We start from the raw sequence: 24317 nt of genomic DNA, 5'->3' as shown, positions 1-24317 counted from the left end.
TTTCTGAACAGGTACTAGTACAGTACTAAAATATGGGGTAGAGATAGAGCATAGGGTGCATACAAGGTCACACAGGGCAACTGCCAAGTTCTCATTGGCGTCATACTATCTATTTTACATGAACTGGAGTACATTAACACTATAAAATTATAGTGCTGTGATCTGAATTTAACTGGCATGGCTATACCTTAGGACTTTATGACATGAAAAGTGGAATTAGAACATGATAGCCGCATCTTTGGTTATATGTACCTTAGCACATGATGCTGAGCAGCGGCACCACTGTGGTTGGTGTCACTCAATGCTGTTGCTCATGGTGTCACACACCTCCATTGACCTCCTCCCATACCACGTCCTACAGAATCCTTAGTAAAATTTTGTGTTCTAATGTCACTCATTAATCGTAATTCTCCTACATCACTGAATGTAATGACAATAATTGTGACATAAACAACTAGCAAAATTTAAATTATACCTTTCTTTGTTCATATGCACAGTCTAAATTACACTTCCTTGAAGAGTGATGGAGTCTCCTTCTTTGGAGGTCTTTAAACAGAGGCTGGATGGCCATCTGTTGGATATGCTTTGATTGAGAGTTCCTGCATGACAGAATGGGATTGGACTGGATGGCCCTTGTGGCCTCTTCCAACTCTATGAATGGATTGTCATGATCACACAAATGCTCAAATAGCATGCTGGGAAGGGGTTAGGACAGAGAGATGGGGCTATAGTAACCAGTGTAAGGAATGCAGAGGCTGAGACAGAACACCTTGGAAAGAGCTGTATGATAATGACTGTGCCAACTCAGTATGTTTGTCTTTCCTACTGGAAACACTATTGAGGCACTTTCCAAGCCTGGTGTGATATAGTTCTTTGGGAGTTCTGCTCTTTTGAAATTCAGTGAGATATGAGAGCTCTTTGGCTGAGAGTTCTAAATGCCTCTCCTTGAACTGCAAATCCCAGGATTTCATAGGATGCAGCCAGCATCTATTGCATATTTCACTTTTTACTACATTCTGATTTTGGTCCCTCTCAATCAATAATGAACTGAAATGAAATTTTTACCTTTCCTAGCAGCTAAAGTGACCCCATTTCACTTTTCCCCATATTGGAATTTTGTGTATTTTGGTAAATTCTGTTTGTCTGGGGTTTTTTTTTTTTACAATATGAACGGAAATATAATTCTCACCTAATTGCAAAAGGTCCTCTTTAATGGGCGAGTTGACTTTTATGGTATTTAGCCTTCATTATTATTATTATTATTATTATTATTATTACCTTCAAATTGAGAAATCCTTTATAAATCTTCAGGGGAAAGATGCCCACTTAGTTTATGCTGTGTTCACTGAAGTCTTGGGCTTTTTAAAATATTTCATGTATCTGTTTGCTTCCTTGACCATTTGTTCCCTGAAAGTGTTTTATACCATTCATGAAAGCTAAAAGTGTTGTAAGAGAAAAATGTGAATGCATGCAAGCCATAGGTCGCAAAAAGAGTTTTCCATCTCCTTAAACTAAGTGCTGTGTACCCCCAGGACTATGTATCTTCACTTCTAAATAGTTGTATCTGTCTTTCTGGCTCAGTCATACCATGATCTAGCCAACTGAGAAAAGATGAACATTTCATTGGCATACTTCCACCATTAATTCATTTCTACAGCCAAGACTGCAGTTGGGTATCCCAGCATCTGTCTCTGAATTTTCCAGCCAGATAAACTGGGCTAGGTATTCACTTTTCTTCTAGGTTCCAAGTATCTATGTGTCTAAGTAAGACACTAAGTAAGCTGTAAGTAAAATGAAAATAATAGCAAGTTAATATGGGAAAAAATCATACATTATACAATTCATACTGAGCAATACTCATGATGTTACCACTGTTGATATAGAGTAGAAGACATGCCCACCTCTCCAGAAAATAGCCCATAGCCCAAAATATTGAAATAATTCACTTAAAGGACATGCCTTTCAAGAAGCAGCTAGGTGAGATCTTTATTGTTTCTCTTTCAATAAGAACAGAACACCAAGGAAAAATTCCTGACTCCATCCAGATGTAAGTCCAGTTTGACATTCAGACAAACTAGATAATGACACTAACCAAACAAATAACAAATAGTATTTAAATTTTCTTGAACAGATTGCAGACTGAGAGCATGTTTACACAGTGTCCAGTGTTTGATACCTATTTCATATATTGCATATGAGCCATCACAGCTCTAACTTCATTAAAAGAATTCATTTCAACCATGGTAGTGGTTAACAAAGTCTATTTACACATTCCAATGCAAGTCCTCAAGCTCAGAGGAGCAAACGTGTGTGAATGAGACCTGTGGCAAATGAATGAATGAAGCCACTATCCCTCATTCTGACATCCGTAATCTATGGTGTGTACGGTTATGTGTACCACAATGCTGACTTATGGGAACACCATTAATTTTAGAGGGTTTTCTTTAGCAAGGAATACTCACAGAATGAGGGATAGTGGCTTCATTCATTCATTTGTTTGTTTAATCTCTCTCTCTCTCTCTCTCTCTCTCACACACACACACACACACACACACACACACACACACACACACCAGAACTAGTGCATATAATATTCCCCTTTCTGGTGGTGTTAAGAAGCCAGTGGCCCCAGTGATCCTTCTTATCTCCAGCCTTCCTTTAACAATTTTATCTCTCTGCCATTTTGCGGATTGCATTTTCCCCCCAAGTGTCCCTAGAGAAAGGAGGGGGAAGTATATAAAAATTACAAGGGGCAGGGGACAATCCTATCAGAGGTTCCCTTTAGCTGCAGATATAAGAGGAAAAGAAATAAGTACATGTATCATTTTTACAGTCAGCCAAGACCAAACAGCCCATGATTTCTCTGAAGAGTCTGTTTTAAATATAAAGATGGATATGAGGTTATACATCATTTTATGTACTTCTGTCTCAGTGGCTCTTGACCCCACTCCCCTGTAGCTTATTACTTATTGACAAAGTTTTCATGAGAAGAAACAAGAAAAAGGAAAAAGGAAGGGAAATGTAAATGAATGTCAAATGAAAGAGACACACAAACACACACAGAAACACACATATATGCATAGTGAATGTCCTTGGAAGCACTTGTCCGTCACTCCTTTAACAATTCAGTGACCTCCTGTTGTTCCCAATTCCTTCAACATCTACCATGTGTTTATCTGTACACCGCAATTTATTGTTGATTATTTAAACCATAGAGCTTGAGCGCATAAAGGCCAAATAAGGTAATTCATTTTGTAGGAATGCAGCAGTAACAAGCTTACATTTCAAAAGGGATTTTCAAATGGGAAGCATACTACTTTCTTTGGAGTAATAAGTAACACTTTCTAGTTATTTTTAATGGACATGTTTAGAGGCAAGTGGAAGGGAATTTTCCAAGTTTTTAAAGTAAAAGCTCCATGTCATTTTCTTATCTGCCATAAGGCTTGCCAGTCCTCACCTAAAAAGCAATAAAAAGGCAATGAGCAATATGAGGAGGAATGTCCCGAGTTACTGAGTGTTGCAGTTTTAACAGTAACCAAGGGCTTTTTTTTTAATTGTGGCAAAAATTTCAATAGGAAAAACTCATGAAAAGTAATGCTGTGTAAGCCCTTGTTGGAAAAGCAAATGTAAGATGATGTCCGCCTGGTTCATCCCACATGATGGAGCTGTGATATGCTCGCTTTGATGTGCATCCCTTGTCTGTACTTACTGAGCCTGCTGGGTGATCAGGGCCAATTTTAAGGCGCATGAATTAGACCTTAGTGATTGGTCTCTAAAGTTTTCCCATCATCAGTGTCAATTGAAGTGCATTAGACTTTGTGAACTGTGCAATGATCCAGCCTGCAGCTTTTTTGGAAATTCTCAATAGAGATAACACGATGATTAAGTAGCATTGACAGCGCTCCCTTCTTCTTGCAATGCCACACAGAGGCCCTGAGTGCATTAGCAAAAGAAATTGATTGTTTTCTTTCCCTGCCAGCAATTTTCTACTCTGAGGCTTATCCAAAAAGTAATCTAATTGCATGAGGTGGCCCTGATGTTTCCTTGGGGTCAATTGTTGCATTTGAGTTTGGGATGAGGTGTTTTTGAGCCACCCTATTCTTATAAATGGAATTTCCAATTTTAGCTCGACTAAAAGTGTGCATGTGAGCACCATAAGTCTTAAGAGATCCCTGCATGATGCCTCTGGGTAAACAGAACTTTGCTTTTGAATGTATATCATTTGGATCTGGCATAGAAGGTAATTGCTAGTCTGCACCGAAAGGCCAATCTTAATAGGCATATAGATTAGAATGTTATTTTCTGGGAAGGGCATTGGGGAAGGAATATTAGGGAGTTCATACATCTGGGCTGGTGGGTCAAATGCTTGAGTTTCCCAAATTCCACTGCCAGCTTTGACTAGGATTGAAATGCATTCTAGAGATGTAAATTTTAGCTTATTTCATCCTTGCAAGCAAGAAGAAGAAAACAATCAGAAGTTTTCTGCTCAGTGGGTGACAATACATTTTTTTTTTACCCATTTTTCAATGGGTATTTTTTTTTTTGCATTTTTCAGATATTTTTTCATTTTGAAAAAAGATTATATTTTGTACATTTTGGCACAAAACAATGTTTTTGAACAGAAAAAAAAATCTATTTTGCTCAATGTATATTGTTTTCCTCTCAAAACAATGGCCGAGAGCCTACATTACTAAGGCTGCTGCCACACTGCAGAATTAATGCAGTTTTGACACCACTTTAACTATCATGGCTGCATTCTATGGGATTCTGAGATTTGTAGTTTTCTGTGGCACCATGGCTATCTGACAAAGAAGGCTAAATATCTCACAAAACTACAAATCCCATAAGTCCTTAGCATTGAGCCAGGGCTGTTAAAGCAGTTTCAAACAGAATTAATTCTACATTGTAGATGCAGCCTTGGTTGTGACTAAGTATTGGGGCTAACCTCCTTGCCAACTTATTTTAACAGCCAGCAGCCACTCTGAGTAATGGAGATCCCTTTTACATTGAGTAACTGTCACAGCCTTGCTCACTTGTGGGAGCCCACTGGTAATGTCATCCTGCTACATTTTGACCATGAATTCATATATATATATATATATATATATATATATATATATACACACACACACACACATACACACACACACACACACACACACACACACACACTGCCTTTTTCCCAGGACAGGACACAAGGTGGGTAGAACAGACCCCTATAATTGGAGCAGCTCCCTCAAATTTAAGTTGGGATCTGGGGCACATTTAGAGTCATGACAATAATGCCACAACCATGAAAGTGCAGTATAACCAAATATAGATTTTCTATTTACTTGTAACTTCAGGTTACGGATATGAAACTGCAATACAGAGTGCCAGACTTTGTTTTTTGTGTGCATATGAGAGCTGTTGTGTAGTAGTGGTTTGAGTGTTGGACTATGACTGTGGAAACCAAGGTTCAATTCCCAGCATGACCATGGAACCCACTAGGTGACCTTGGGTGAGTCACATGCTCTCAGCCTCAGGTGAAAGCAATGGCTAACCTCTTCTGAATAAACCTTGCCAAGAAAACTCCATGACAGGTTCACCATAAGTCTGAAATGAATTAAAGGCACACAGCTCACAGACGCAGATTTTTGTACAAATGAATCTTTCACAAAGTCACAAAAATACACACACACAAATCATCTCGTGGCACATGACAGTCCTAATGTTGAGTACTCTTATCAGTCAATCAGTCAGACTGATTTTCTTATCAAGGACTAGAAGATTTATAAGTATTTTTTACCTCTCTATGCACTTCCGTGCTTTCTAGCACCTGCATCTGGATTAACTTAAAAAAACAATATCCTACTGTCTTGTCTAATTTCCCCCCATTCCTCTTTTGTCTCATTTCTCTGTTCTAGCTTTAGTCACCAAGAGACCGCCTCAGCCTTTATACCCTATGGAGAATCAGACAACTTTTATAGATGTCCAGCTGGGTAAGTTGCTTCCTGGGAAGAAGAGACTCGCAAAAACTGAATGAAGCAAGCATGGTGTTACTAGATGCAAATCAATTGGCTGCTTTCTCATTTATAGTGGTAGGATTTATTGCAATGGCAACTTAAGAAAATGAGTTTGTGCAACGTCGAGGAATGGTATGAATTGTCTGTTTAGTATGCATGGGCTGTGGTTCATTGTAGGAGATTATGGATGGATCCAGTACAAGTAACACCCATTGCTCATGGGACAATGATGTTAGTAAAAGGAAAGGTAGTTTCTAGGTCACTGAGACAGTGAATCTACTCCTGGTTTTAATTGAAAATTGAAAAGAAATCTCCCAAATGCTGAGACCATTTTCTGCATGCTTTAACATTAACATTACCAACCACCACTGGTGAAAAAGTCAGTGGTGTAATGGAACCAGTATTCTCAGGGATGAAGCATTGGGACATTTTCAGCTATAGGGATAATAAGATCATTTTTCATACCTCTCACCTTTCTTTGTTCCCTCGAAGCTCAACTACAATGTCTATAGAAAGGGAAGGCTTCCTAGTGTCAACATGTTGTTATAATTTATGCTCTTTTGAGGTGGGTTGGTTTTGAATGGACAGTTAAGATGCATTGGTTTCTTTTGTAAGCAGGGAGAGATGAAACTCCTTGGGTTGTTGAGACAAGTTGACAGAGCTACCTCTAATATTTGGCTCTTGGCAATGTCACAATGGACAACTGCACTACAAGGGCTACAAACTACACCACTGAAGCACAGTGATGCATTCTCCATAATACTGAAGCAGAAGCGATGATAGAGGTTTATAAAGTGATGCATGGTATGGAAACATTGTAATACTAGAAAGTGGGTCAACCAATAAAACTGTTTGGCAAAGGATTCACGGCAGAGAAAATGAAGTAATTCTTCATAGAATAAACACATGAATGATGGATTCATTGTCACAGCTCTTGTTGACAACCATTAAGATAGACATCTTTAACAGGACATTAACAAGATTCATGGAAGACTACAGGAACCTTCTCAAGCAAATACAATGGGGCAGTGCAGACGGGTGATTTGCACCGTTCTTCTGGCAAACTAGGGCTAGATGAGGCTGGACATTTACATGCCCAGATACCCTAATGTGCCGACACACCACCATCATGCCTCGCCTCCCTCCACACAGTACTGAGCTAGGGTGACCAATTCTCTCACTCAGTACCAGGCATCTCCTGGGCTCCCTTGCATCTTATCCATCACGGGATCTTTACCCATGCTTTCATCTTTTCATACCCAATTCAGATTTTCAAGAAACGGGTGTGTTTTAGCTGTAAAGAATAGCCATTATTAGTTTCCTGCTTATGATTTACCATGGAAATGAAAAGCAGTGCGTAAGTGGCGTCTGTGTGGAACTATGTTCTTCAATAAATCCAGCTACTTATGTGACCTAATTGCAGGCTCAAAGCTTAAATAATACCCCAAGCTCGCTTTGTTCTTCCTAAGAAGGCTTTTCTTCCATTCTTTTATGCGACAACCAAGATCAAAACAATTCTATCAAACTAAGACAGAAGCCGAAGCCTGGAGTGGCTATCCACTTGTTTTCTCTGTCCTCCACTTCCCAGTGCTAGAAATTTATAATGAGATTCCATGAGAACTCAAAAAAGAGAATAAAGAACATCATCCCAATTATATTAATTTCTTTTTGCCATGCTGGTGCACAGAGTAATTTAATCCTAAAAAGAAGACATCTGAGCAGTTATTTGACCAATCTCATATTCATAAGTTCTGACCCAAAACACTGATGATAGAAAGAAATATCATGTATCCCTTTAGTAATAAATATGTTAAAATATTTTAATGTAAATTTGTACTGTTTAATGAGACAATTTTAATGGTTGTTTTTTTATTATTATTATTGTTAAGTTTTCAACCAATTTGATCTGTGAGCCACCTTGGGTGCCACTCTGGGAGAAGGGTGGCATATAAATCAAATAACTAAATAACTTTGTCATGCTTTGCAGAACACACAAAATATATCAGTGGATATTTTGACCCCATGTTACCTTATCCTTATGTTCTAAGGGTGCATCTACACTGTAGAAATAATGCAGTTTGACACCATTTTAAGTTCTGTAACTCCAGTCTATGGGATCCTGGGATTTAACATTTTACAAGGTCTGTACCTGTCTCTGGCAAAGAGTGCCGGTGCCTCGCAAAACTACAAATCTCTGATTCTACAGTGTAGATGTATGTGCAGTGGGTACAACAATATAAAAAGTTTTAACACAGGCCTAAATGCCAGTGGGTGGTATCCTTGACCAGCTGACCCCCAACATTCCCCCACTCTTGACTGAGGCCAGCCTCAACCTTTTTGACAGGTTAGGCAAAGAGCATGCAGCAACCCAAGGCTGTTTGTGTGTCTCTTGACCCCTCGACATTCCCAAGAAGACCTTTCTTCTGGCCATTAAAAAAGGCTTGGGATCAAACTCACAACCTTGTGGCTGCAGTATTGGCATTTAACCACTTTGCCACAAGGGCACCCTTTAATGATGCAGTTTGAAAGCACTTTTAAGTGCTGTAGCTCCATCCTATAGAATCCTGGGACCTGCACTTTTATAAGGTCTGCCAAAGAATGCTGGTGCCTCACAAAACTACAAATCCTAAGATTCTGTAGGATAGAACCACAGCATTTAAAGTGATGTCCAACTGCAATATTTCTACAGTGTAGATAAACCCTTGAATGTGACTGTATGAGCATCATAACTGCTATTGGATCAGCTTTGTGATATTACTGTTGTGAACAATGGTGCTCCTTTCCTTATATATTCATTTAAAACCAGTTTCTTCAGGTCACTGGGTGACACCAGAATGAGTGGAGATGGAAAAACCATCTCCCCCTTAACATTGGAGCATATTTTATGTGAAGGACCCCATCTGAACAATTTACTCAGCTTGTTTCCACAAAACAATACAATCTTCCTAGTTGTACAACACAAAACAATACAATTACAGTTATACAAAACAATATAATTTTCTTCCTTATTCTTAGTTAGCTTTAGAGCACTTGCCAGCTTTCTACTTTGCTGAGACAAATTTCAAACGTGGCTGGACCAGATTCTGCCTTTTTGCCCAAAAGGAAGAACAGATATTAAAAGTGGGCAAAATTTGCAAGCCCTTCTCATTCTTATTTAAATGAATAATTATAACAACAACAACAACACTTTTGAAATGTCTTCAAACCATGTCTTTTACATTGTTTTCACTAGTCATGAGAATGAGTTATCGGAATGTGAATGGCTCATGTACTCTGTAAATTACCGAATAGTAACATTCTGCTCTGCTATTTTGACCTTTTCAGCATTCTGCAATTTGCTCGGCTGTGCCATTCAGCTTTCTCCCTTGTTTACAGCTTTGTTAAATGGGCAAGAAGGAGCCGAATGGGCAGCCAATCAAAATACACAGTATTGAGAAAGGTCAGGATAATGCATCATGCTATTTTCCCCACCGTTGGCTATCAAAGATTACGGCATCTAGCTGTGTTTAATGGGCTGCCTTTTAATGAGAGAGAAAGGGACAATGGGATTTCCTAATTGGCTTCAATGGAGCAACAACAGAGCATTAATAATTACTAGATGTTGATTAAGACAGACAGAGACATATACACACACAAATACACACACGTGGTTATATTATCTTGGGTGGCTTTTCAAGAAAAGGTACCATGCAGGAATCCTGTCAAAGTTCTGAGACAGCTTTCTCCAATCTGGTGTTTTCCAGATGTTTTGGACTACAGTTCCCATCTGCTTCAGCTAAAAGGGAGTCCTGGTCATGCAGTGGTTAAATGCCAGTGCTGCAGCAACTCACAGCCACAAGGTTGTGAGTTCGATCCCAGGTAGGGATCCAGAGTCCATTCAACCTGGCATCTTTCCGTAGGTCGCTAAAATGAGTACTCAGCTTGTTGGGGGGCAATTGGCGTACACATTGTAAACCGCTTAGGGACTGCTAGTTCACTGATAGGCAATATAGAAATGTACGTTCTATTGCTATAAATGACCAATGGTGAGGATTCATGAGAGGGGGTGGTGGTAAATCAATGAAAGATCAAGAATGAGAAAATTCAAAAAGGACATTGAGAAACGGGAGCCATGTGTCCAAAGGAGGGCGACTAAAATGGTGAAGGGTCTGAAAACCCTATGAGGAATGTCTTAGGGAGCTGGGGATGTTTAGTCTGGAGAAGAGAAGGTTAAGAAGTGATATGATACCCCTGTTTAAATACTTGAAGGGATGTCATATTGAGGAGGGATCAAACCTGTTTTCTGCTGTTCCAGAGAACAGGACCCAGAACAATGGATCAAGCTCCAGGAAAAGAGATTCCACCTCAACATTAGGAGGAACTTCCTGACAGTAAGGGCTGTTTGACAGTGGAACACACTTCCTCTAAGAGTGATGGAGTCTCCTTCCTTGGAGGTCTTTAAACAGAGGCTGGATGGCCATCTGAAGGGGATGCTTTGACTGAGAGCTCCTGCATGGCAGAATGGGGTTGGACTGGATGGCTTTAGTCTTCCAAGTGTTTTGGACTTCATTTCCCAGAAGGGCTCAGCCAACTTGCCCAAAAGTCAGGAATTCTGGAGGCTGAAGTCCTAAACATCTGGAGGACTAAAGTTTGAGAGTCACTGCCTTAGACAGAGCAGGGATGTAGGTCACTAGGCCACATCTTCACTACTCTGCAGACACGTTTTGCGTTTCTCCTAAAGCGACAGCTACGCATCTACAACAAATGGCCTCTTGTGCAAATGTGTCATCTCCATCTCCCAGGTTTTTGGTGGTGGATTTCCTCCCCTTTGGGGGTGATTCACAAGGGCCCACCCTAGTGCAGAGAGATGTATTACAGCCTTTTGGGAATCCTGGCATTGTAATCACAAGCATTTCAATAGGGCTTGTGCAAATAAATGATATCAGTTTAACTTCCAACAGAGTTCCAATCTAATAGTTTATTGCGAGGGCCTCTAATTATGTAGCTCACAAATGGTCTTGCATGCTTTGCTGCTCAAGCTTCCTCTGACTCTCTGCTAACTCAAAGCATTTTCCACTCTCCGCTGCCCAAGCTGAATAGTCTATGGGCACAGGAATTTACATATATTACAGCTATCCATGATTAAGCTACAAATTATAGTTCACTGATCCAAAGACAATGACTAGAGCTGGGTGAATAATTAATTAACAACAGGTAATTTATTTGGTGGATTTGTGCCTCCCTTCTCTCTTTGCAAATTGGACATGTACAGACAGAGGGAGGGCTCCTCTGTTGCATTCAAATGATTTTGATAAATAATAATGCTTTCCTTATCTGGACCGCTTGTGATTCCTTGCCAGAATTCATTAAATAGAAGCCACAATAGTATTGTTGTCAGTGTCAGTAGGGTGGTGAATCCACTTTGTGTTTTAATCCAAACTTTAACAGAGCTATCCAAGAGGGTGAACTCTTCCTCCAAATAGGTTCAGCACTTAGAATCTTAGAGTTGTAGAATCGTAGAATCATAGAGTTGGAAGAGACCACAAGGGCCATCCAGTCCAACCCCACTTGAGATAGCTCCATTGAAGTTTGGACTAAAAACCAAGCAGATTCCCTGCCCATTTGATATGGGGACAACTGGCTCCTACTAAGTCTAAGGCAAGGCTAAGCAACTTCAATGAGCACCTTAACCACCGCAAACACATTGAGATACCACAACCACTGGTATTCACTGGCTGCTACCAAGGATCCTGGAGCTGCTGCTGTTGCTACAAAAATTTAGCAAAATTTAGCAACAATGGCAGCTGTGTTTAGTGAAGCAGGCTGCCAAAGTTTCCTCCGCTGGAGCTTGGAAAGGTTACTTTTTTGGATGACAACTCCCAGAATCTCAAAGTCAACATGGTCGTTGGCTCAAGGCTTGGATCTCCAGACACCACTTCAGAAAGGAAGGCAAGGGAAGGTGGAAAATGAGAGGAAAGAAGGGTTTTGACATCTCCCCTAATTTCAGGGGAGTACTTTTCTCCCTGTAGAGTTAGCCATACTATTATTATCTGCAGAAGCAGAATGGGAGATAGGTACGGATGCAAGACAGCCAGGTTCAGGGTATGTGCAATTGGGGTTTTGGGGGCTGCCACATGCTTTAAAGTTCTGCTTCTCTCTCATGGTATCTTTATTTAATTATTTATGTAACAGCCTGCCTTTCTCCCAGGGCAGAACTAAATCAGCTTATAGAATTTTAACTTCATAATTTTAATATGAATGAAAGCAAAAGACAGCCATAACATTAGAAGACAATTTAAGAACACTTCAATAAGCAATCAGATTAAAACCAAGCACTGGAACATAATATATATATATATATATATAAGAAAGGCAAAAGAAAAAGTACAACATTCCTGTGGAAAAAACCCTTCTGCAGCAACCAGTTATTAACCAAAAACTGCCCTTGCTTAGTGAAAGGCAGCAGTTAGGGCCAGACTAGCCTCCCATGGAAGTGAAATCCATGGCCGCCAAGAGCCAAGACTGCTGAGGGTGGTGAGAACCAAAAAGCAAAAAGACTTCCTCCAAATATTTGAAAATTCAGGTAGACTTGACACTAACAAAATTCCTTTCAAAATTCCCTATACTCTAACAATGGAAACATCTAAACCTCCTGCAGTGCATGACCTGGAAATATTTTAAGTGTTATGGACTGAGTTTTTAGCTTCATTTTTGTTTGGATGTTGCTCATCACACAATATTGTGAGCTATTTTTAAGTTCTTCGGGGAGACTCTTAGGGGACTTTTCTTATGGGGCTGGGATTGTCGTTGTCAAGTGGTCATGACTGACACTAGACAATATGGAGATTGACAAGTGTTTTCTCCTCAGGCATGCTGTTTTCATGAGATGACTACATTTGTTAAAGGAATAAGGGAGAATGATGTGTTGATTTGTGCTCCAGACAGAATGAATCCACATGCTCAATTTACATGATAGCTGACAGTTGGCCAGGAAAGAAGAGACACTGACAGTTGGCCAGGAAAGAAGAGACACTTGAGTAAGTGATAGTCAATAGGTGATTAGCTTATCATCAACACCCAGCTTGGCTCTTGTTGCTGGATAATTGCATGGTGTGATAAGAGGAAATTATCTGTGATCATTGATCAATTAATAGGTTACAACAGCAATTTCTCTTATTCTGGTTATGAAATCATAGCTTCATGTATAACGCATGGACTCATTCTTGCACTTCAAAAGTGCCTAGTTACTTTTAGACCATAAGCCAGCAGGAAGGGGCTGTTTTATCATCAGTTGTTACATTTCACTTAGCTGTTTTAGTGACTATCTAAATACACGAGAGTAGGAACAAGATGAGCCAGCATAGTGTAGTTGTTTGAGCATTAGACTATGACTGTGAAGACCAAGGTTTATTTATTTATTTATGATTCGAATCCTGGCTGGGCCATGTAAACCCACTGGGTGATGCTAGACAAGTCACACTCTCTCATCCTCAGTGGATGGCAATGGCAAACCCCTCTGAAGAAACTTGCCAAGAAAAATCCTGTGGTATGTTCAACTTAGAGTCACCCTAAGTTGGAAATGACTTGATGGCACACAACAACAAGAAGGAACAAGATGGTGCAAACACCAGTTGGTGGTGCCTTGCCAGATCTCATTGAAAGTCCATCTTGACCACCATCCTGCTTCCCATAATAGCCAATCATATCCACCACGAAACCTCACAAGGGCACAGGACAGACTATCCTGGAGCCTTGCTTTGCTCCATGGAGAAGCCGCAGCTTCCAGATCGCGGGACTTCCCTACGGCGAGATTATGACACTGCAGTGCACCAATGGCGCACTCGCGGCATCATAATGGTGCTGCGACATGCGGACGCTAAGCGTCCTTCACGTCAGAATGGTGGCACCCATCTGTACAGGGTGCCACCATTTTGATGCCCTTGTCATGTGTGAGGGGCATCTGGAAGCGCCGCCCCTTGCACATGATGGGGGCGCACTATAGCGCCCGTCTGTATAGCGCCAAGAAGGACAATATCCCTCTCCCACTGATGCATCCAAGAAATTGTCATATTACATCAGAATCTGGACAATTCACATATCCACCATTGTGACCATAGCAGGTATTTCATTGTCAGTGAATCAGTGCAATCCCCTAGGTCATTGTTTGTTCCAAACTTTGGTACTCCAGGTGTTTTGGACATCAGCTGTCAGCTTGGCCAGTGATAAAGAATTCTGAGGACTGGAATCCAAAACATCTGGAGGACCACTAAGTTATAGTGACCATCACACATTTTGTGGCAGTAGTGCTGATACTACAAAGTAAGTAAAGTATTCCTCGCTCCCCCAGGAAACATCAGATCTTGACAGAATATGGGGGAATGGTTCTTGCTTTTGAGCACTGCAGCCCCACAGAACAGCCAGTGCAATAGTGTTTCTTGTTCTAAAATATTAATCTAGCAATCTTCCGCTGTTCTGTTACCACCATTTACTTTCCCCAAACTTTTATAACTCTTTTTTTTAAAAATGAAAACCAAAAGCATTTGACTTTCTAGTAGACAATAATAGATGATGATGGGATTAAAGGGAAATAGAACAGCTGGCTAAGTTTATCATTTTTCATTTCTTTGCATTACACTCTTGATTGAAATCACTGGTTTCAACACTAATGCTGATTGTGTTGAACCTAATTTATTTCCTGACTCAGACCAGAACAAGACACAAGAGTAACTCTAAATGGATGACTCCTCCAATTCAAAAAAGCTCAGCAGAAAAGTCCATCCTTGGTGTCAGAAATTTAATAGGTTGACAGAACAACCTGTTTTGAATGAGTGTGCAAGTTGCCAGGTGCTAGTTTACACCTAAGAGGAACCTGTCATTTTCATGGAACAATTTTTGCAATGCATTCTTCTCCTGGTACTTTCTCCAACCAACCAAACCCCCCCCCAACAAACAAAAAAAACCCCATCAATCTTAATATGTTCCATTGCATTGAGTCTATGGCTCTGCTCTAGTAGAGACTTCCAATTGGATTTAAGTCATTGTGTTTGAACTGACGCTGAGTGACATATCACATCCCTGGTTAGGAATGTATTATTAAGAGATGCAAACTATTGTGAACCTGATCTCTAGTACTGATTGGAGGTGATACGAAAATCTGGAAGAATCGGGCTGCTTCTACGCTGCAGAATTAATGCAGTTTGACACTGTTTTAACTACTATGGCTCAATGCTATGGAATTCTAGGATTTGTAGTTTTGTGAGATATTTAGCCTTCTCTCTCAGAGCACTCTGGTGCCGCAACAAACTGCAAATCCCAGGATTCCATAGGATGAGCCATAGCAATTAAAGTGTGTCAGGCTGCATTAATTCTGCAATGTGGCAACGTTTCTAATGTGGATGTAGTAATTGCAGCAGTTGAGAAAATAATCTTGAATCTAGCTTCTATCCAATTCTATCTGATTAACTTTCCACTTCCAGCTACATATTCAAATTCTTGCACAAGCTAAGTGAGATTTGGAGAATGGGACCTCTTACTGGAAGCAATGGGCAGCAGATGTATTTGGATATGCAGCTGGATATACATCGCACTGAAAAAAATATATACACCATCTCCACAGAGATAAAGATTTGCATAAATAAAGAACATCCAAGAAGTAGGTTCTTGTGGATGTCTGGGACTATGGGGCCAGGAAAGCAGGAAATGCCACAGAAAGAATGGGGCAAGTTTCACACCTTCCTGGATCTGGCATTATTCTCAATGGCAAAAACAAAATAATAAAACAAATACTTTTGTCTTGTTGATCATTGAGAAATGGCATTGGAGCCCATAAATACTGTATCCAAAAGTAAACTCTTTGTAGCCTTGAGTTCAAGCTTTGCATTCATAATGTATTGGTGGTAATTAAGGTCAGGAGCCCAGGCTGGGGATAATAGGAAAAGCACATGAATAAATGATGCACAAATATTGGAGGGGGGAAATACTGGAATATTCCTCCTTTTTTTAATTTTTGGAAAGTTAGGACTTGCTGGCTTTGTGCGGAGGGGGGAGGCAGGAGGATGTGTCTCACACCAAGATACATATCAAGCGTCTAGATAATAAGTGACACAGCACAGGAGGGATTTGGCAAGTGTTGTCTCCATTCTGTGCACAGAGAGCAAGGATTTTTCATTTCATCCATCATTCACAGCTCACTGCAGTGCTTCCAAAAAGTCACTTAAACTTATCCAGCCTGGGAAACTATGGGATGGAAAGAGGCCAAGGCATCAGTATGGTGCATCCTCTTATCACACTTTGTCTGCATCCAATGATATAAGCTGGCTTGAAGTCATCATTGTTAGCAGTAGATTGTACTTATATATCTCAAGGAATGTTGTGTTCGGAGGTTCACGGTGTGTGCGGCTTTTTCCTTGGTCCTGGAGTAACCTCTGCCTACAAGTTCAAACTGGGGAGAAACCTTTTGAAGTATTGGCAAAGAGAGGCTAGAAAGTGAACAAAATAAAAAATTTAACTCACCTCTCCCAAAAAGGTAGTTTGGGTCTGAACCATAAGGCACTATTCCTCCCAGGCTAAAGAAATGGTTATGTATAGACAGAAACGGTTATATATGGACAGCTGGAGCCAGTGTGGTGTCATGGTTTGAGCGCTGGACTATGACTCTGGGGAGCAGGGTTCAAATCCCAACTTGGAGATGAAAAACCTTGGGCAAGTCACACTCTCAGCCTCACAGGAAGGCAATGGCAACCCCCCTCTAAGAAAACTTGCTAAGGAAATCCTGTGATAGGGTTTCCTTAGGCTCGCCATAAGTCAGAAATGACTTGAAGGCAAACAACACACTACACATTGTTTTAAAAAATAATATACAGCCTCCTAGTTCCTGATGAAGGTCTGCTTGGGAAGAAGGATGACCTGAACTGAGCTTCTACCTTCCCCACTATCACCATGAAATGAATATACAGTGCTATATAAATAAAGCATAATTATCATCATCTTCCATTGAGCCAGACTGTTATCTTTTCTGTTGAGGCACTCCATTTGTGGAAAGCTCTCCCCTTGGAGGTCTGATAGCTGGCTTCATTCCAGTGTCCCAAGTTAAACAACAGCTTTTTATTAGAATCATAGGATCATAGAATCATAAAGTTGAAAGAGACCACAAGGGCCATCCAGTTGAACCCCCTGCCATGCAGGAAATCCAAATCAAAGCATCCCCGACAGATGGCCATCCAGCCACTACTTAAAGACCTCCAAGGAAGAAGACTCCACTACACTCTGAAGGAGTTTGTTCCACTGTCGAACAGCCCTTACTCTCAGGACGTTCCTCCTAATGTTCAGGTGGAATCTCTTTTCCTGTAGCTTGCATCCATTGTTCTGGGTCCTAGTCTCTGGAGCAGCAGAAAACAAGCTTGCTCCCTCCTCAATATGACATCCCTTCAAATATTTAAACAGGGCTATCATATCACCTCTTACTCTTCTTTTCTAAAGCTGTTAGTTTTTATGAAAGCCTTTGCTCTATACTTGATTTTCCCCCAACAGGGGCATCACTTGGGGGTTGGGTGTGGACCACATCAGACTACATCTTAGGGGGGATCTCTTTACATACCTGGTGGGTCAGTTGCTCCAGCCTGGCCCAAGGAAAAAAAAAAACAACCACCCCCTCTGCCAACCAGTCCACCTCTGCTGCTCATCAGCTACAGCCATTGCTGTCCAGTAGCCACCTCCATTACCTGTGTTATATTATGACCCAACTGTGTGAGATATTGCACAGTAAATCTGTATACAGAGCATGGAGCAATGCTGAAATGCATGGAGTCCATTCCAGGGCAGCAAACTACTGAATAGTTGGTGATCATTTTGCCTGGCAGGAGGAGCAAAGCTTTAGCATCTCACTCACATGCAGTTCTGCTTCCTTTTCAAAAAAAACTCCACCTCATTTAGGGTTGCAGGTCTTAAAACCTGTATTAACCATTATCAGCCAGGCTCAGCACTATACTTAGTCAGCAAAGGCCTCAGGTATGGATTATATAAAAATAAACAGTTTCATTCTGGGGGGGGGGGGGGGGGGATTATAGTATGACACAGATCATTTTACCTGAAGTGGGACCTGACCATACTTCCCTCTTCCTCCCTCCCTCCCTCTCTCACACACATCTTTTTCTTTGCCATTCTCACTGGCTATAAAAGGAGATCATGAATAACTTTGAATTTTGCTCTCATCCCAAATGAACAGCTCTCAGATTGTTTGTATTAGAAGCTCTGTAGATCTCAAGAAAAGGCTTGCTGAAAGATTTCCAAGGCACTGATAAGGTAAAGTTCTGTTTTCCACTAGGACCTGAGTAGATCTTATATGCGTTGCTGCCACAAGACATAGTTTTCATTCAATCGCAGTTCCCTTCATAAATGTTTGCCCAGTTGGTTTTCAATCACTCTCCTGAGATAAGTTCCACAGTTGCCCCTTAATCTCTGAATGCATTTTACATATGCTCTCAAACATCTGTACATGTTGAGTCTATGTTTCCCAAAATTCTGAAATCCGAAATGTTCCAAAATCCAAAATTGTCCACAGGGGTAGGTGAGATAAAGACACATTTGCTTTCTGATGGTTCAGTGTACACAAACTTTGAGGCTGAACAGACCACCCCATGGGGTGGCCTGCAGCCACTTCTTTCTTTGCTGGATTGGGGCTGCAGCAACTACACACCGTGGCCCCAATCTAGCCTTTCTGCGGTGTAAAAAAGAGCCACGAAAAGCATGCCAGGCTGGTATGCTTCCATTCTTAAATTAGCGTGATTATGGAGGGACAGCAGGCTGGCATGATAAACTCCTGAATACCAGTTGCTTGGGATCAACCACTAGAAAGAAATACATCCTCCATCCCTGTTGCGCCATGGAAAGAGTGCCATAGCACTGTGGCTTTTCAGTGCTTCTTTGGTGCTGCATCATCTGGACGCAGTGCCAGAGGAGTGCTGTGATTTCACCTGCTGTGTGGTTGGGACCTGCTGTGTGGCTGGGCACATGGTGTGACAGTGGCATCAGGGCAGTGTGGACGTCATGCCCCCACTCTGCCCTGAGGCCGGCGTTTATCACTGGTCTGTCGAGGCAGTCAGTTTCATGCACAAAACATTTTTTTTAAAACTATGTATAAAATTACACAGCTGGTTTTGGGTGGCAGTTGGAAAACTGATCATGCAACCATGGATTGCCAAAGTGCTATCCTGGGAAAAAGTGTGATAAAAATGATGCCTGGCTGGTATGCTTCCATTCTTAAATTATCATGATTATGGAGGGACAGCAGGCTGGCGTGATAAACCTCTGAATACCAGTTGCTTGGGATCAACCACTGGAAAGAAATACATCCTCTATTCCTTTCTTATGGGTGTTTCAGGAGCACCTAAAAATGGATGAAAACTGATAATTGCCACTATGAGAAAAGGGCTGTTTTAGTCTCATCCAACAAATCTCTTCTTAAGCTTTTATGCATGATAACAAAAATGAATTGCTGACGTAATTATTGATTTTGTCATAGCCTGGGAACATACATGTTTTGGATTGCAGATCCCAGAACTCCCATGCCAGCATGCATTTTCTAGGCTTGGGAAATGGACAGTTTCTGTCAGCAGCCAAGTTATACTAGACAGAGGATCTATATTGTTTTAGCAGCAAGGAGAGCATATGTGAAGTGTCTACAGATGTAATAGAGTTAGTGGGATCTCCCAGGGCTTGGGGCTTCAGAATCTTCTTTAAAAGAGGAGATTTCTGTCTTGAGTTTCTGCAGGTACAATGCTTGAAAATATTCTCATATATATATATATATATATCCCAGAATCCTCCATCCACCATGGACCATTATCCAAGTTCTGATCATGCTTTCAAGTTGTTTGTGCCTTCAAGTCATTTCCAATATAATGATAGCCCTGTTTAAATATTTGAAGGGGTGTCATATTGATGAGGGAGCAAGCTTGTTTTCCTTGTCCTGAGACTAGGACCCGGAGCAATGGATGCAAGCTCCAGGAAAAGAGATTCTACCTCAACATTAGGAGGAACTTCCTGACAGTAAGGGCTGTCCAACAGTGGAACAAACTCCCTTGGAGTGTAGTGGATCCTTGGAGATCTTTAAGCAGAGGCTAGATGGCCATCTGTCAGGGATGCTTTGATTTGGATTTCCTGAATGGCATGGGGTTGGACTGGATGGCCCTTGTGGTCTCTTCCAACTCTACAATTCTATGATTCTATGAACAACAACAACAACAAAAAAACCAACCACTCTTGTATACATGGAGCATACAGTAGTTCTCCCTGCCTATTGATTCAGAACCCACAGCCATTTAAGAGAAAGGGCTTGAACATTAAAAGGTTATTTTATTCTTTTTTTAAAAAATAAGCAGACAATGAGTTAGCAATTCCATGCTGTGTAATGTTAGCTGTCAGACCTTGGACAAGAGTTACATTATGTTCCTGTAACAGCTGAGAAAGTGGCTTTATCACTTGTCAAGATATTTTCCCCCCTCTGGCAGAGAGTGAAGCAGCTTGGTTCTGATTCAAAGACAGGGCTGGTTGTCTTTGATATCCTAGATAAATGCTTGGATAGTTAATTTTTAATTGCTTTATTGCCAGAAGTTTTCAATGAAGCCATAAAAATAGTGAGGAGAGGGGGAGGGAGATCAGCCTAATTGCCTCAAGATGGATCTGCAATGCATAAATTTCTTGTTTAATGGAACTAGTAATAGACCACCTGTTTCAGTTGCCTTTTTCCATTCAGCCCATGAATTAATAGTTCTTTCATATGTGCACCGAGTGAAATTGAAATTGCACACTTGGAAATTCAGTGGTTCCCCCCCCTCCTTTTTACACTTCATCTGGGGACATTCAATCTTATTCTGTGGATGGTTCCAAACTCATTACGTTTGCCTTAAAAAAAAATAATTCATGCATGGTGCTTATTCCATTTCCATGGTCAGTTTGTATACTCTCAGCCTTGTTTTTGGACCACAGTGAAACCATGACCATGCCTGGTACATAATCAGCATGGCGCATCATGAAACAAAGAGACAAATGTAAGCAGAGAGTGTTGCTGTCAGTGGGAGATTTCTGATTCTGGCCCTGATGTTAAACTTCCAGGGCTCTTTAAAAGACTGAATTGCTGCATCAAGTCAACTAGTAAGTGAGTTTTAGATATTCTAGAGGCTGCATCCACACTGCAGAGAGAAACCGGCTTGACACCAATTTAACTGCCACGGCTCAATGCCATGGAATTCTGAGAATTGTTTCCCAGAATTCCAGAGCACCGAGTCATAGCAGTGCCAAACTGGATTATTTCTGCAATGCAGATGCAGCCCTAGTCTAGTTAATGGTTTGACTGTATCATGGAAAGCTTAATGGACACACCAGTCAGTGTTATTGCTTGTTGTAGTTCTGGTTGTGTGCCTGCAAGTCATTTTTTTAAACTTACGGTCTTTGTTTTTTTACTTAGGGTTTTCTTGGACAGTTTCTTCAGAGGAGGTTTGCCATTGCCATCCTCTGAGGCTGAGAGAGTGTGGCTTGCCCAAAGTCACCTGGTTTGTTTTTATGCTCAAGCAGGGCATCAAGCCCTGATCTCCAGGGTTGTAGTCCAACACTCATACCATTAAATGATGAAAGCTAGCCAGTTAGGAAGTAAGAGAAGTAATTTATTACCTCTCTCAGACAACAATAGAACAGAAATGTCCCACATGCTGTGCCACGTACTGATGAAATTCTATTATGACACTATCAACACAAGCTGGGATAAGTGTGAATTGTTTAGGCCTTGGAGACATTTTTAGACACTGAAGGGAACTTATCTGTGCCACATTAGTTTCCTGAGCAAAAGTGATCACCCTTGAATAACTCACTTTCCAAGCACTGCAAATGTGTGCACAGATTCATGTGTGCTTTTTCCAGTGGATGGCAGCTGATTCTGAGCTTCATTTCAGTGAAGGTCAAAGGTGGTGGGTTCCAAATCCATAATTGTTCCTCCCATTCCCTTACTGACATGGGCAGCGGCTTTATTTCCCCACAATGCTTATCACAACAATATACTGTCACAAGTCCCTTTGTTGGAAAAAACTTGTGACATGTGACATATGAAGTCACAAGTCCCTTTGGTGGGAAAAAAAACCCAAGAGGAAAGCCTATGCAGATCACATTTTTGTCACCATCTTATTTGTTTTTAAATTCAACACACTACCTGTTCCTAAAATGTACTGGCTTTTTCACAATCTGATTAGAAAATATCCTAGAGTAAACATTGCCAAAAACCTTGTTTTATTGTACTGCAAACAATTTTTTGCAGCCTGCTTTAAATACATGCAGGAGTCTCAATGAATTTCCAAATCATGAATTATTTTGACCTGAAGTTTTGGTGTTACTTAAATGAACGGGTGGGTTTTCTGTGTGTGGCACGCATGTTTCTGGATACGTGCATGTGCATGTGATTACAGAGACTCATGTGCATGCCATAAATGGCACAATAAAGGTTCAGAAATAGTTTGATTATATAACTATCTTTATTAGGAGCACCAATAATCTTTCCATCCTCGAGCTTTGCAGTACAGAGCATTATAGTTGATGATCATCTCTGAGCTTGAGCATATGGTCCTGAAAGAGTTCTAAATGATTTCTGCGTTTTTGGTTTTATGATGATCCATTTGCTACTTAGAAGCCAGCAGCATAAGGCACTTAATTCTCTTCCTCACTCCCTAGTGCACAATATTGAAACAATTCAAAGCGGTGCATATTTCAGCTGTCTCTTAAGGATGAATTATCGCCAGGGTGGCCTCATTGGGAGGGGGACTTCAAGCAGATTTTTGCACCAAATGTGGCAGCGCATTTGCAAGGAGAGATTTTGAAACTGCGTGTATATATAGTTAAGATTATGGGAATTTTTAACTATAACTCATGCACCATTTATTTAATTCTGAAATGCATCTTTAATTCATAGAATCATAGAGTTGCAAGAGACCACAAGGGCCATCCAGTCCAACCCCCTGCCATGCAGGAATCTCAATCAAAGCATCCCTGACAGATGGCCATCCAGCCTCTGCTTAAAGACCTCCAAAGAAGGAGACTCCACCACTCTCCGAGGGAGTGTGTTCCACTGTTGAACAGCCCTTACTGTCAGGAAGACCCTCCTAATGTTGAGGTGGAATCTCTTCTCCAGCAGCTTGGATCCATTGTTCCGGGTCCTGTTCTCTGGAGCAGCAGAAAACAAGCTTGCTCCCTCCTCAATATGACATCCCTTAATTATGGGATCTATAACAGATCAGTAGAAAGAGAGGTCCTGGGAGGGGCTGGAATTATGGGGTTGGAGAGAAAAGGAACAGACAGGACTGGGATGGGGCTGGCTGGAAAAGATATTTCTTCCTGTCCTCTTGTTGTTGTTGTTGTTGTTGTGTGATTTCAAGTCATTTCTGACTTATGGTGACCCTATCATGGGGTTTTCTTGACACAAGGAATTTGGACAGAGAGATCTTTTCCCAGCCTTGCATCACAAAATGCCTGAGCATTGGTGAAGGATGTGAAAACCTTTCCATTTCTATTTTTGTGCATTTCTCCCAATCACACCTGAATTTTCTTCCCATCCTTATTTTGTTGCAAGACTTGCTTTTCCTCACAGTGAGATGAATGTGTTGCTTACTTAAACATTAGCCATAATGTATTACATATGCACTTTTCCTTATCAACTGAAATGTCTTTTTCTTTTTAAAATGCCATGTTATGCCATACCTTGGTTCTTCTGTGCTTTCTAGTTGTTTCCAACTAATGGCAATCCTAAGGCAAGCCTATCGCGGGATTTTCTTGGCAAGATTTCTTCAGAGGAGGTTTCCCATTCCTGTTCTCTGGGGATAAGTCACCCAGTTGATTTCCATAACCAAGCAGGGATTCAAACCCTGCTCTGCATTTAACATTTAACATTCAAACCAGTTTAACATTCAAACCATGACACCATGCTGGCTCTATTGCCAAAACTGCTGGAGTGTAATTCTCTCCTGATGTAGCTCCATTGTGTGATCCAGGGGCATAGCAGCTTCTCCTCCTCCCTAGGATCAGGGACGTAGCTAGGATTTTAGGAAGGGGGGGGGTCCAGACTAAGTGCCACCATTATAATGGGGCTTGAGTGCAGTGGCACAGCAGCACACACCATTCATTTTTCTAATGGAAGGGGGGGTTCCGGACCCCCAGAACCACCACCCCCGGCTACGTCCCTGCTAGGATGTGCAAGGACAACTGGCTATTCCAGCCATGGCTCCACCACTAACACCCCAGCTCCTGGAGGTGCATCCAGGAGCTAAAGTCTTTGTGCACCTTGGAAGCAAAGATGCA

General features: G+C 41.1%; 1 protein-coding gene across 1 annotated transcript in view; it reads left to right on the top strand.

The window, feature by feature from the left end:
• IL1RAPL2 (interleukin 1 receptor accessory protein like 2) overlaps positions 1–24317 on the top strand; it is a 464513-nt gene that overhangs the window by 362534 nt on the left and 77662 nt on the right. Inside the window, exon 6 of the mRNA XM_042477717.1 lies at positions 5907–5981. Within this exon, the coding sequence (XP_042333651.1) occupies positions 5907–5981 (75 nt within the window). The remainder of the gene's footprint in view (positions 1–5906; positions 5982–24317) is intronic.

The sequence above is a fragment of the Sceloporus undulatus genome, chromosome 7, assembly GCF_019175285.1.
Source record: "Sceloporus undulatus isolate JIND9_A2432 ecotype Alabama chromosome 7, SceUnd_v1.1, whole genome shotgun sequence".
NCBI lineage: Eukaryota > Metazoa > Chordata > Lepidosauria > Squamata > Phrynosomatidae > Sceloporus > Sceloporus undulatus.
The sequence above is the reverse complement of the archived record's forward strand: the minus strand, read 5'-3'. Positions and strand labels throughout refer to the sequence as shown.